This window comes from Trichechus manatus, unplaced genomic scaffold, assembly GCF_000243295.1.
Source record: "Trichechus manatus latirostris isolate Lorelei unplaced genomic scaffold, TriManLat1.0 scaffold00253, whole genome shotgun sequence".
Taxonomy (NCBI): domain Eukaryota; kingdom Metazoa; phylum Chordata; class Mammalia; order Sirenia; family Trichechidae; genus Trichechus; species Trichechus manatus.
The window spans coordinates 2,518,990-2,533,407 of record NW_004444189.1 but is presented as its reverse complement, the minus strand read 5'-3'; the positions used below and the strand labels follow the sequence as shown (position 1 = coordinate 2,533,407).

General features: G+C 37.8%; 1 protein-coding gene across 1 annotated transcript in view; it reads left to right on the top strand.

Annotated features, from left to right (window-relative positions):
- The window catches only part of CALCR (calcitonin receptor), a 42,357-nt gene extending 29,723 nt beyond the window's left edge, over positions 1-12,634 (top strand). The window contains exons 7-12 of the mRNA XM_004389658.3: positions 279-432; positions 4,297-4,357; positions 4,442-4,508; positions 5,861-6,079; positions 8,376-8,417; positions 12,393-12,634. Coding sequence (XP_004389715.1) covers positions 279-432; positions 4,297-4,357; positions 4,442-4,508; positions 5,861-6,079; positions 8,376-8,417; positions 12,393-12,620 — 771 coding nt within the window. The 3' untranslated portion in view covers positions 12,621-12,634. The remainder of the gene's footprint in view (positions 1-278; positions 433-4,296; positions 4,358-4,441; positions 4,509-5,860; positions 6,080-8,375; positions 8,418-12,392) is intronic.
- The last annotated feature ends 1,784 nt before the right edge of the window (positions 12,635-14,418 follow it).

Below are 14,418 nucleotides of genomic sequence, written 5' to 3'. Positions count from 1 at the left end.
CACCTAACAACAACAAAGTACCTAAACAGTGCCTGCACAATGTAAACTTTATACAAGTGTCAGCCACCACCATCATTGGCATCATATCGAAACATTTCTACATGAAGAAACTAGGCAGTAGTATAAAAGCAAAAAAACACTAAATAAATTATTTTCACTTGTGAAATTCACAAACATCATTTATACATAAAACTTTTGTTTTTTCAGAAGTGTGGCTAAGGTGATGGCCAGACTCTTGCCCATGTCTTCCACTGAGTATCTCCATTTCTTTCTTACAGATAAGCTGCAAGGTTTTGCATTTTTTTCACCAGTACATGATGGCATGCAATTATTTCTGGATGCTCTGCGAAGGGATCTATCTGCACACTCTCATAGTGGCATCCGTGTTTACCGAGGCACAACGCTTGTGGTGGTATTACCTGCTGGGATGGGGTATGTATTTCCTCCAGCTGAGGTTTGAACCACCTTTATCTATCTTTATGTTTACAGTCTTGGTCTCAGCAAACAGAGTCAGGAGCTCAGGCCCTTTGAGGAATGATGGGGCTCAGGGGCTGGCAGGAGTTCAGTCTCCTAGAAGGCTTGGCAGAATGCTAGGCTTCCCCTTAAACAAGCTCAGTTGAATTGTGATGAGCATGGGAGTCAGCGCAGAGGTTGTCTTCAGGAAACAAGCCCAGTTAAGGATGGAAGCAAAACATCCACTGATTGATTGAAAGAGGATCTGAATAGGGCTCCTTCTGTTTTATTCATCACGTCTGTGTTCAGCTGTTTGAATTCTGTGCCTCGCCACCCTGGCCTATATCAGATGCTAGATTCTCCTGCTCTGCCTTGTCCTCAAAACAGGCCAGAATGAAATCAAAATAGCCTTTTATTGTTGTTGTTTTTCTTTTAGCTTCAGCCTTTCATAAGAGGCTGATCATTCCTTTCCCAGCCCTCTGAGCCTCATGCAGACCTTCTTAACAATTTCTCAACTACCAAAGATTGTCATGCCAAGAATCAACTAGATACAATTTAATCCCCTCAAAGTAATAATAGCAATTCTGATTATCAATGGTGATGTTTGGTGCTGGTTAGGTGCCTTCTAATAGAAGACTTGAAAATATCACCCCACTCCAGACCCACCACCACATACTTAAGCAGTAAACCAGTTGCCGATCAGTAGACTACAATTTATGGTGACCCCATGTATGTCAAAGTAGAACTGTGCTCCATAAGGTTTTCAATGGCCGATTTTTCACAAGTAGATCACCAGGCATTTCTTCCAAGGCATCTCTGAACGGTTTCAAACTGCCAACCTTTTGGTTAGTAGCCAGGCGTGTTTAACTGCACCTCCCAGGGATTCTACCACATACATACACACACACTATTTCTGTAGGATACATTTCACTTATTTCCTTTGAAATAAAATTTATGACATATTTCATGTACTAGTTTTGACTGTTCAAAAACATCTATCTGCCACACTCAGAAATTTTTCCATGGAAAACAAGTGCTGTAAATTTATGTGACATTCGGTAGAGACGAGTACACTCTGGAAGGAACAATTTATCCTGCTCTTACATACTGATGCATTGTGAATTAGGTATAAAGCTTTTTGGCATCGTCATAGACAGCTCAGTGAAGACATCTGTTTAACACACATAAACAATTCAAAGTGAAAAAAAAACAAGCCGTTCGGCTGTATCAAAAAAATAGGTAATTATAATAAGTAAAATATTTATGTGCTACCTTAAACCTTCTCCATCAACAAACGTTGAAAACTTTATCAGAATGCTTTAAATAGAATCCTAAAAAAAAATTGCACTGCATAAAGTAACCACAGAATTATCAATTTAAAAGAATGAGAGGGATTTGCACTTCCATAGATAAATATTTGGAAAGATAGTCAACCGATGTGGTTCTAAAATGTAATTATTTTTAAAATGCCAGAGCTAAATATAAATCTATCTTTCTCCACTCCTACAACACACATACACACACACATACACACACCCCAAAATTCCACCAAACTTCTTACCGTTAAAAAATCACGGTACCAAATCTCAACTTTGGGGGAAAAAAATTGAGAGACAGCTATGATGACATATTTTAAATCAATAGCTTTCTCCTAGAACTTTAGGTAAGCATTATATTTTGATAAGAGGAAAAAAAATAAAATATAACAAAAATTACTTTTCAAGAAAAATAGTTTCACAGAAACTTAAAAGAATTTAATAGACCATAGAAGAAATTTCAATTGGACAATATTTCGTTGTCCTTTTGAAATTATTTTCACATGAAAGCAGTTTGATATAACAGAATAATAGGTTCTAAATCTTATATGGGCTAGAAAAAAAAAGACAAACTACACTCTGAAAAGATCCTGGAAAATGTGGCAGCAGAAAATTTGGCCCCAGAAAAGCCAAGTCCTAAGACCTAACTTTGTTTTCTGGTGATGTATATAGCTCATCCACGCATTTCGGCCGTGAATAATATTACCTACTCTTGGATCTGGAATTGATCTCAAAGAATATGTAAGAGCTATTGTGAATTTCACTCTCTGAGTGAACAAGCTTCTGGTAGTGAAATTCTCCCCTACAGAAAGTGAAAAAATATTTCTTTCAATAGTTACTCCTTTCCAAGTTTTCATGGCACTGCCTGTTGGACAATTTCTCTCAAATTGAAGCAACTTCAAATACTGAAGTTTAGTTCTCCGAGAAATCATTTATTTTACAATCCTCTTCAGTTTGAGTCTTCATCTTGCTGGTTCCCCCCTTGCTATAAATCAAAGGAAGGAAATTCCTCCATGGATTTTCACATTGATCAGTGAGAAATTATCTAGTCCCCCGAAAAAAAAAAAAAAAAAAGTGTACTAAGGACGGTGGATTATTTTTTGGTGAGCGGGATGTGCTGTTATGGCTCTCAGATCCTGGGAGGGAGAAGAAGACGAAGAAAGAGAAAAGAAACTACATGAAAAGAGGCATCATGTCTAGAAGTAGGCGAAGTGCCCTAGGCATTAGAAGACATAGGATTTATATTGTTGTCTATATTAAGTACGAAACACGGTTTCCCTTCTACAAAATAATGAGTTGGGATTGAGATCTCCGTATGCCTCTTTTGCTGTCTCATACTAAAATAGGCCTTTCAGAGTAAATCCAGAGAATGAGTGCTTGTTTCTGAAACCAAGCAGGGAAATGGCATATTAGAATTGCTATGAATAAAACACAGTTATGTTTTGTATAAATAGTCATATTCAAAATTATTTCATGGTCAGGCATTCAATCGATGGTCCTATTGAATGATGTGATTCAGGGGTTTAGAAGCTGATGGGGGGAAAGCTTAATATTTTGAGACATTCTCTTTTTCATATAATTCACAGGAAAAAAATGTGTGGGTGTAATTCACTTCTGAGACACTTTTCTCAGTATAATGGTGATGATAATAATAATAATAAACCCATGTTTCTACAATGTCTACATCAAATCCAACAATATTTTATTGTACATGGGTGCATCTGAAAATCTTTTTTATACAAAAATCACAACTTTACTCTTGATTGCATTTATAGAATTAAAATTATTTTTAAAAGGATGTAACCTGACAGGATGCATTGCCAGCAACCACCTCTCTTGTTCTGTTTATAGATTCAAAGTTGTTGTTTGCTAGCACTGCACGTTTAGTCGGGGAAGTGCAGACTAAGCTGCCTTAATAAAGATTCTGCAGCCAGACTTTACAGAGGGCGCCTGAAGCTTTCCTGAAACGTTTCTTAAGAAAAGAAAACAGGATGGATGCACATGGTATAAATAGACAGAAAAACAAAAAGCCTATTAGTGTGAACACCAACCAAGGCTTTAGTAGCAATGAGACTCTCCCTCCCATACTCTGTCATAGGTCATTTTCCTCCAAGGTGACCCAGATCCTTTCTATAAGAGAGCCTAGTTCACACTCAGTGAAAAACTTTCTGGTCTCAGTTAACAGTCATCATCAGCATCATTATTGCAAAGATAACAATGGTAGTAATAGTCCTAGTAAGAGTAATAATGTACCTACCCTTCTGGGTAATGTGTGAAAGGTTTTTAATTATCTGGAAGCTCTTAAACACGTGCTCTGAAAGCCCATGATGTTCTAACTGAGGGCATTTTACCTGGTTTGACCAAAGGCGATTTGTGCAAAAACATCAGGGAAATATCTAGATGGAGATATTAAATTTGTCACTATTTTTGCAAATAAAAAGTACTGTTTTCCACACACCTGTAGATGTATTTCCATGTACTCATGACCAAGAAACCAGGTGTAACTTGTACTTTTTCACATTTTTAGGGTTCCCACTGCTGCCAACCACGATCCATGCTATTGCTAGGGCAGTCTACTTCAATGACAAGTAAGTACTATGGTGGTTTTTAAGTTAACATGTTCTTCAATAATATGCATTGTAATGACATGCCCCACCCCCTTTTTCTTTCAGCTGCTGGCTGAGTATGGATACTCATTTGCTTTACATCATCCACGGCCCTGTCATGGCAGCACTGGTGGTGAGAATTGCTTTTTAAATCCATTATTAACAGTATTACTGTATTTTTTTTTTTTGCAAATAATGCACCCACATAAATAATCCACTCATGCATATAATAAGCAGAAATAATGAGATTAAGTAAAATAGTTCTGGCATAGCACACCTATGCATATACCACACATGTCTTGTGACATTTCCAAAGTGAATTTTGACCTCGTTCACCCATCCTCACATAGTATAGGTTAATCATATCTTTCTTTCTGTTCATTTTCTTTCATTCTATTCATTTTCTTTAATCTCCTGCTTATTTCTAAAAAAAAAGTCCAAAAATGTTACTTTTGATCATAATTATATAATAAAGGTATACGCCATGGTCCAAGAAGTCACGGATCAAGTTTGGTAGTTCCCCAGTAATTGGAAAATAAATGGTCAAAACTGCGTTTGTTTCTATTAATTTAAGTTGATAATTACAGTGCATTAGCTCAACAGTTGCTCTACCAGTAAATACTTTTGGCTTAAATTTCCAGTAATATAAAATCAATACCTACCTTAAGTGAAGTTTCCATGTGATCAGAAATCAAAATTGAAGTCAGCAACATGTAAAAAAACATTGGCATAGCACGCTTATGAAAATAACGCATGGAGGGGTTTGCACAGTTCACAAAAAAAAACTTATAACACCTTATAACACACACATTATTTGCATAAAAATACAGTACCTCTTTGCTGAGATTTCTGTGCATATGGTTCTGTATAGTATATATATGATAACTTTAAAATGAAGCTAATTTAATGATATTCTATAAGAAGAAGAACACTTTGACTTTAGAGTCTTCAAAAAATGTCTTTTAACGGGCGGACACCATAATCTTATTTCTATACATGTTATAAAATGATGTAGTTTATTCTTTAAAACTTCTATAATTAAATGCTACTAAGGGAAAGTGAAGGCCAAGGGGCTGTGCAAATGGTGAAAATGTGTTGCTCATATATAAAAGTGAAAGAGTACAAAATATGACTCCCTTTTGTAAAATTAATAAAATCAAAATGAAGATTAAACGTTCTTTATTTGAACCTAATATGTTTACATATAACCAAAAAAAACCAAACCCATTGCCATCAAGTGGATTCCAAGGGGAAAAAACAAAACTATTTTCTCGTTTAGAAAAGAAAAATGTTAATAGAGGTCTGAAAAGGGCTTCGGTGACACTGAAGCTTTGTGTCCCAGGAACGCTGAGTAAATTGTATTATTTCTGACATTCTGCACAGGGGACATCTGTTCCCCACACTGGATAAATAAGAACTGAGGAAAGTTGGTGTCTTCAAGTAGTACTCATCTGGGTGATCTGCTCATAACATTGTCTCTTTTAGGTGAATTTCTTCTTTTTGCTCAACATCGTCCGCGTGCTGGTGATTAAGATGAGGCAGAACCGTGAGGCGGAATCCCACATGTACCTGAAGGCTGTGCGGGCCACTCTGTTCCTTGTGCCACTGCTGGGCATCCAGTTTGTGGTCTTTCCCTGGAGGCCATCCAACAAGGTGCTTGGGAAGATCTATGATTATCTCATGCACTCTCTGATCCATTTCCAGGTGAGGACCCTACAAGATACTTATTCATCTACTTGTTTAGCTAGTTTATACAGGAAGAACAATCTTCTGGGGCTGTCTGTGACTGGGAGCCCTGGTGGCACAGTGGTTAAGTGCTGTGCTGCTAACCCAAAGGTCAGCGGTTCAAACCCACCAGAGACTCCACAGGAGAAACATGTGGCAGTCTACTCCTTTAAAGATTACAGCCTTGGAAACCCTCTAGGGCAGTTTGACTCTGTCCTGTAGGGTTGCTATGAGTTGGAATCGACTTGATGGTGGTGGGTTTAGTGTCTGTGATTTGAACGATCCTTCAGAATACATGTCGACCCAGAAGCAGTACAGTACCTCTTTGTGTTTTCACTGTCTTCTTACCTATTCTTTGAATCTTAAAACTAAGGAAGAAAATGAAGGGTTTTGAGAATACGTCTTTATGAGGACAAATATTTCTCAACAAACTGATGTAGCACATCAGAACTTTTAATCCCATAATCCTTTATCAAACTTTCTTTTCCTTCCCTAGTCTTTCAAGTGCCATATTTGTTTTTGCTTTATTGGCGGAAGGTTTGAAAACCAATGTAATCATTGCCAATGATCAGTCTCCTAACCTGAATTACTATAAACACAGTCTTTAATGCCATGAAAGCATGAGAGAAGAGAAGCATCATAGTATCATAGTAGGAGATGCCTCCTCTTGAACCCCAAGCTGGAAGTTCTATCCCTGTTAAACTAGGCCCCAGTTTCCAGTTACTTCATGTTGCTGCCTTGGCCCTAATTAGAGGAGTCAGGACCTTACAGTACCTGCCGGTTTAGTCACTTCTTCAATGTTAGGGCAAACCTCAGAAGACAGGTATGCCTGACATTCTCGCTTGGTCTGATAAAAAATACAGATAATCATAGCTACCATTTATGAAGCACTTAATGTTTGAGGTAAGTATTATGCCCATTTTACAGATAAGGAAATGGAACTTTTTGATAGTGGCAAAGTCAGGAGATCTATCTAACTTTAGCCCATGATCTTATCCCATAATCGTAACTTACAGCCTCCAGTTCAACAGGCCCAGCCAAAATTTCAAAGAAAAACAATTTTTGCAAGACGCTTTCCAGCTTCTTCTTTCAGTACCTGCTTTCCCATTCCTCCCAGGGCCCTCAGCTGGTCCCACCCAGGTGTGTTCTTTTCCTGATCACAAGTATAGCAATTGCCAGACCTTCCTTTTGTAAATAAATGTTGAATGTGTTCACCAAGAGGGGTGTTGAATTTGCACAGAGCCATCCAAGCCTCCTGCTCTGTCACCCTCCATTTGTCAGACAGACGTCAGGAATCCCTGCCAGTTCAGTGACCATATGGCAAAGCACAGCCAGGCCTCTCCTCACATAGCAGAGAATGGAGTGGGCTCTCAGGGGCTGTCCTCAGCAGCCAAGCATCTGCCACCCAGGAGAGGAGATTGACTGCCCTATTTCCATTCATTCTGCCCCAAATCCAAAGCCCCAATGACAGCATAACACTGGAATGTTGAGAGCAAAGCGGGGCATAGCAGGCTTCAAGGCAGTGGTGATTCTGCCACAGCCTCTTAGTCCAGAGTTTTGCTGTGTCTCTTATAAATTTCAAATTAGTTTTATTTCCTCCACTGAGGCTTAATGTGAGGAGATTGAAATTAATAGACTAAAAAGAAAGTTTAGGGATGGTTTTAATTATCTGTGCTGTTGCACTAGCCATTTCTGAAGATAATTAAAGTTTGGGCACAAGGAATCTTCTGAGTAGTGACCTGGGACCTCAGACGTCACTCAGTCCACATCTTTCTTAGAGAGATGAATTTTGGTGGGGTATAGTCCTGCACTAATTCACCATGCTAACACTGGACACAGTCAGGCCACAGCCATGAAGAGTGACTCTTGTGCTACTGAAGGTGTCTAGAGATTTCTCTACTAAACTCTATGCGGTCTCAATTTAATTCTGTTAAGCACAAAAACGTTTTTCAAATCCAGTATAATCAGCATGCTCTGCTGTAAATCTCCATGTTGAAGGGGGCACTATGTTAACCAGAGGTATTAGAGTTGTCCTTTCAGCCAAACGATAGAATCCGAACAAGAAAAATACATTTCTTACTGAATATTCTTGTAGCCTGGCACTGGTTATGAGTCTCAGGTAATTATTTTTCTTGCCTTTATCCTTCTTCATCCAGCCTTGACTTGCTATTGCAGTGGAGAAATGTTCCTCTCCAAATAGTCTATTTATATTGATTACGATATAACAGAACGCACACAAAATAATTTCAACTCTATCTTTCCTCCTCTTTTTTAGGGATTTTTTGTGGCTTCTATCTACTGCTTCTGGAACAATGAGGTAATGTATTTCACATAATAATGTCACCTGTTTATATGAAGCCAGCACTCTACAGTTTCCCAAGGACCTCATACACATTTCATTTGCTCTCACTTCTATGGTTTACCATGTAAGGTTTCAGGGCTACCAGGATCATGTTTTTTCCACTACTCCAAGCTAAATCTTATCTGTGGGTGTGTGGTACAATCACACATATTTCCAAGATAGGCAATTAAGTTTTAATTTTCTTGGGTTATATCTTGACCTGGCCTGTACCCCCAGTAGCAATAGTGGAAGCTATTCTGCTATGTCTGTAGAAAAAGAAGTCATGTCCCCATTTTCTTTGGAAGACCACATCCCTCGCTAGGGCAGAGTGATCTCCAACCAGTTTGTACTGGTTCACTACCGTCTTTTCCAGTTGGTTGGTGACAGCATCAAACCACTTATTCAACATTTTAAAAATCACCCCACAAGTAAGACTTAAAAAGGATTCTTCAGTAAGTAATCTGTTATCTGAATACTTAGATCAGTAGACTCTAGAGATACATATGGCCAGTGTTTTCATGCATTTTTAGCCATGTACCCTTTCATCCAAAAAAATCTTTCCTGGAAGCTCAATTTGTAAAACAGATAAAAGTGGAGATCCTCTAGCCTCCAAAATTTCTTCCAAAGAACTTGCAAGACTTCGGGGAACATAATTAGAAAGCCCATTCATTTTTCAGATGAGAAACTGAATTTGAAAAAGGCCATGTGACTTGCCCGATGTCATAGTCATAGTTGCGGTCATAAGTAGGACTGGAATCCAAATTTCCTGATTCTCAATTAACTAAATCTTCTTCCCCTTCATTACGTTACGCCTATGATTCCTCCATGGAGATTTGTTCTTACACTGTTCCTAGGACCACATAACTTTGGTCTTTTTTATCTTAATTTCTCTTAGTAATAATTCTATAGTAAGGCAAATCATATTTTGTTAAGTGATTTAGATATTACTTTCCTGTTAGTAATTAGAAATATTTTTCTGACCTTAACCAACTGATTATTTACTTTACTCTGTATTCTTTAATTTAAATAATTTTTAGTGCATACCTAAAATATTTTGCTGCTCTGCAACCTGTCAACCATCTCCAACCTCAATATCACAAGGTTGTTATTTCTCCAATTCGCTCTTTCCATTAGTGTATTTCCTTCCTTCCTTCTCTCCCTCCCTCCTTCCCTCTCTCCCTCCTTCCTTTTTTCCTCTATTCATGGTGACCACATGTGTTACAGAATACAATTGCTCCATAGGGTTTTCTTGGCTATAATCGTAATGGAAACAGATTTCCAGGACTTTTCTTCCATGGTACACCTGGGTGGATTTGAACCACCAACTTTTAGGTTAGCAGTTGAACGCAAATCATTTGCACTACATAGGAACCTTAGTACATAGTTACAGATACAGTGAATTTAACAGGAAAAGAAATTGGAAAGACAAGACAATTTAAATCCAACCATGAAGATTCCAACCCAATTTTCTTTTTTTACAGATGTAGAAACTGAGGCTGAAATATACCAAACTTATAGAGTTAGTTAATAATAGAGTCAGGTCTAATACTTAACGTCTTCCAGCCATCAGACCCGGGCCCAATTTTTACAGCTAGCAATAATTTTTTCTTATATAATCAGAAAAGAAGAAGTGATTTGTGTTAATTGCTTTTATAATGAGTGATGAATTTATATAATTCAAAATTTTGTATGTTATGCTTAACCCATTGGCAAGTCCTAACACTTACAATGCTTTTTGGGAACAATAAAAATCTCCCTGTTTTTTCAAATAGATTCAATGACATTATTCTTGTCAGCACAGCAGCATGAGGTTCAACCTGTGGTATTGTAGAAGATAATCACCTTTATTAAACAGCAATTATTGAAGTGTTTATTACATTCTGCCAAGGGCCCGTTTTTGTATGTATGGTTTACCAATTAAAGCAGATTGCCGTCTCCATACAAAAAGGTAGGTTATAATTTTGGAGTATAATTAGAGAAGGCTTTAAAACTTTCTGTAATAACAATTTTTAAAAAATTAAAATGGACTTCAAACCCTATGACCTCATGCTTTCTGTATACTTCATTAATACCCATGAATACTCTGCTGGCAATTGTTTTTAAAATGACGAAAGAGACAAAAACAAAGACTTTTGACTTTTTTCCTCTGGGCACTTCTGCAAACTTGCTCTAAACTTGTGACTGTCTACCTGTTGACCCTGGATACTTTCAAATATCTGTGTAAGTTGTAGCTATGTGGATGATGTTGAATCCATGGCAACCACCAGTGGGCTTTGTCTAGGGACATTGTCTATATGAGGTAAATCCATGCTCCACCACTAGATTTTCATAAGACTTAAGTAAGAGAAGGAAGTGGATTCCTTGTTGAATTTTCCATCTCCTTCAGGAAAGGCACTGTGTGGAGATAAAATAATAAACTAGTCAATAGTTATTCAGCACTAAATGTAGTTAGCTAAATTGTCCTAATTGAGCCTTTTCACTCTCCCTCACCTCGACCTCTTCTATTCCTGTAACTTGTCCCTCTCCCCATCTTTCTCCCTCTATTCATATTACAGCTGATATTTGTACCACTTCTAGTAACATGCTTAGAAAACCATAGGAGGCAAGACATTTTCATGAGTCAACTTGCAACCAGTAAATAGCCCTCAGAAAAAATCAAGCCAGATAGGAGCCTGAAACTGCTAGAAAAACATAAAGGAGTTATTTGATTCTTTCAATCCAGCCACATTGACTAGAAAATCCTTGGGAGCCAACATGGGAGGAGAGTATGAGAAAAAGAAGGAAACTTATGCTGCTCTGAACCAAGCACCGTACTAGGTGCTTTAAATAATCCCAATAAATCTTGCCAATAGTTTTTTGAGTTAGTTTTCTTACAAAGGAGAAAATTCTAAGAAGTTAAAAACAAAAAACATGCAGCCAACAAACTGGGACTCAAATGCAGAGAACACTGTCTTTGGAGCATGTGCTCACACATTCAGTGCTGCCTTCCTGGCTGTGGCGATGACCGTAAGAAACAAAGCCTTTTCTCAGTTCAGGTCTCCAGAGGTTCCCACTGTGATCCTTGACTCCTGGGTTCGGCTGGAGAAGAATGCTGCTAGTAAAGAAAAGATAGACTTTTCTAGTATCTTCTGCATTACTACAGTGACTTCCTGCACTAACTTGCCAAAATCCCTTTCCCCCCACAGTTTCAGGAACCTCAGGATTCCCATCAGAAGTATAGACTTTTCTCATTGATCCTACATCTTCTTAACTATGCAGATAAATACAGAGTTTCCTGACTTTAATGTCTTCTCCACCCCTTGTGTTCAGTATAGTATATCATATTCTTATTTGTTTGAAATTTGTAAGACATGTTTGGTAAATTTGTTTACATATTAGAAGACTTTCAACAGAAAAAGATTGAATTTTAGTCTTATAATATTGTCAGTCCATTAACCAGAGTATAGAATTTTATTTGGCACACACCATCTCAAGCCATGCTAGATAAGGGAAAATCCACAGTATGAGACCAATATTATAAAATCCTGAACTGTGCTATGGTTTACATACATATTGTGCAGATTTAGATATAAGAACGTCTACCCTCTCAAGGGTTTTAGCACATGAAAAGTTTACTAAACCTTTCTCCCTAATATCGCATGTATGTTACCTGGAATATGGAACCAACTCAAGTTTCATCCATTGAAAATGAGAGCTAAAGAAGAAACCTTTACTCAAAGTAGCAAATAACCTTGGCAATGGTGGTTTAGGGAAGTAACTCAGCTGTGTAGTCAGCAAATTCTTCCAAGATCATATCTTCCACAGCCACAGTATAACCAGTGCAGCCCCTTTAGATCAGAATTATACTTCAACCTCCTTTAACCTCTGATAACCTCAAGAAGTGTGCTTATAAATTTTGCTCTGGTCCCTTCTGGCATTTATATGACAACAGGGCTTCTTTTCTTCTTCCAGGTCCAAACTACCGTGAAGCGCCACTGGGTGCAGTTTAAGATCGAGTGGAACCAGCGTTGGGGAAGCCGCAACTCCAACCGCCCGGCTTCCAACGCTGGACCGCCCAGCAATGATATCCCTGTTTTTATCTGCCATCAGCAGCCGCGAAACGAAGCAGCCACCGAAAATGGCGAGGAGGGTGCTGAGGTCATCGCTCTGGAAATCATAGAGCAAGAGTCATCTGCTTAAATGTGAAGTAACAATAGCATTGTGATCACTGCGCCTTCACTTCCTGGGGAAAGACCGTCCGTACATCTAACGTGATTTCCATCCTCCCAGGAGCAGAGCTTATCATTAGTGAAGACTTATTCTGTGAATTTGTCCATAGTGAATCTGAGGAAAGTTATTTTTGGTACTATTGCTTTGGGAGACAGTCAAGGAATGCAGTCTCCCACTGCAACTTGTGAACCCCATCATTCATCCAAAACTTAGATGTGGATATCATAGTAATGCATGCAAAGTATCCAAGGAAAACATGATTAAATTGACGTAGCTCAGATACAGGGTGCTCTGAGTTAATCCTGAGCCATTTATACCTTTGAAAAATTAAAATCACTGTCAATATTGTTCTCTTTTAACTCTAAGCTTTTAATTAGAATATTTCTGTATTGGGCTATGGATCTGATTTTTAAATTTTTCTTATTTCAGTCATTTCTCATGTTCCTCAGATTTTACCATCTACACTATGTCGACTGTACAAATTACAACATGACCTCTGCAAGGCAAGGTGGCTTTCTAAAATAAAGATGACAATGAGTGTGGGGGGGAAAGACCTGAATTTGGCAGGAAGATGTAATGCTTTGAATGAAAAAATTTAAAGTCAATTTGCTGGAAACATTACCTGGGCCAATTTGTTAATTGGTTTATTAGTATTGTAGGCTCAGCTTATTTTTGGATAATCCTGTCCATTGGGCACGCACTAACTGCTGTAAGGAATTGGCCTTCACCCTGAATATGCTTTGAGAAGACATTTATAAATCGAGAGGTCACAAAGAATCCATTGCTAAATTTTTCACAAAACTGCCAAAACTATAATTCCTAGTGGAAGAGAATACCCTTTTTAAAGACAGTTTTCCACTTTCCTAAGCGCCAGGATTTATAAAGCGAATCATTCCAAGGTTTATAAAGCAAATTACCTCTTGCCCCTGGGTGCTATCTAGCAGTGCAAGATAAATTTGTTTAAGACTGGTAATTAAAAGACTCCATATAAGTCCATTAACTGCCTTCCACCCAGCTTCAAAGCTTAACAAGCTCTGTCTTTTCCAGGAAGACTCAGTAGGGCTAATTAGAATCAGTTTGTAGTTGACCTCTTATTTACTGCTATTAGCAAAACGGGAAAAAAATGTAAATGCTACAAGTTTAACCATATACCAATTCATGTTACAATAAAAGTGGAGTTTCTCATTAAAACCCAATATTATACTCCCACATCTCTCTTTACTTCTTCAGTATAAGATCTTCAAAAATCCCTGACTAAATGAGTATCATCATTCCTGGCACCTGAAATTAATTTGTGAATTTGCAATAGTAATCAAAGTTACCATTATTTAATTTGTATGCTAAATGAGGAGACAGTGAAACCCTCCAAATCTCAAATCTCATCTACGTCATCTTATGCCACTGCCTTTCAGAAATGATTAAGCTGTAGAAAGACAATCAAAAGATTTGTTCTGATTATATTTTTAGTGCACCCAAAGAAAACTATATTTCTGGAAAGAAAATGTATTTTGGATACAAAAAGTAGTTTATGTCTCCTTTATTGAATGTAAAGGAGTCGAAAAGAAGGTATTTTTCCAATCACAGTGTTTATGTAGTGCTGTTCTATTTTTGTTTACAAACGTGGAAAACAGTATTCTGGCAGCTCTAGTACTATTGTTATAATATACTGCTAAGATATTGCTAAGATATTGCTAATAGATGTGTATTGTGCTTATAGCAAGAGCTAAGAAAACAAAATAGCTTATCATAGAATTATGCATAATGCCAA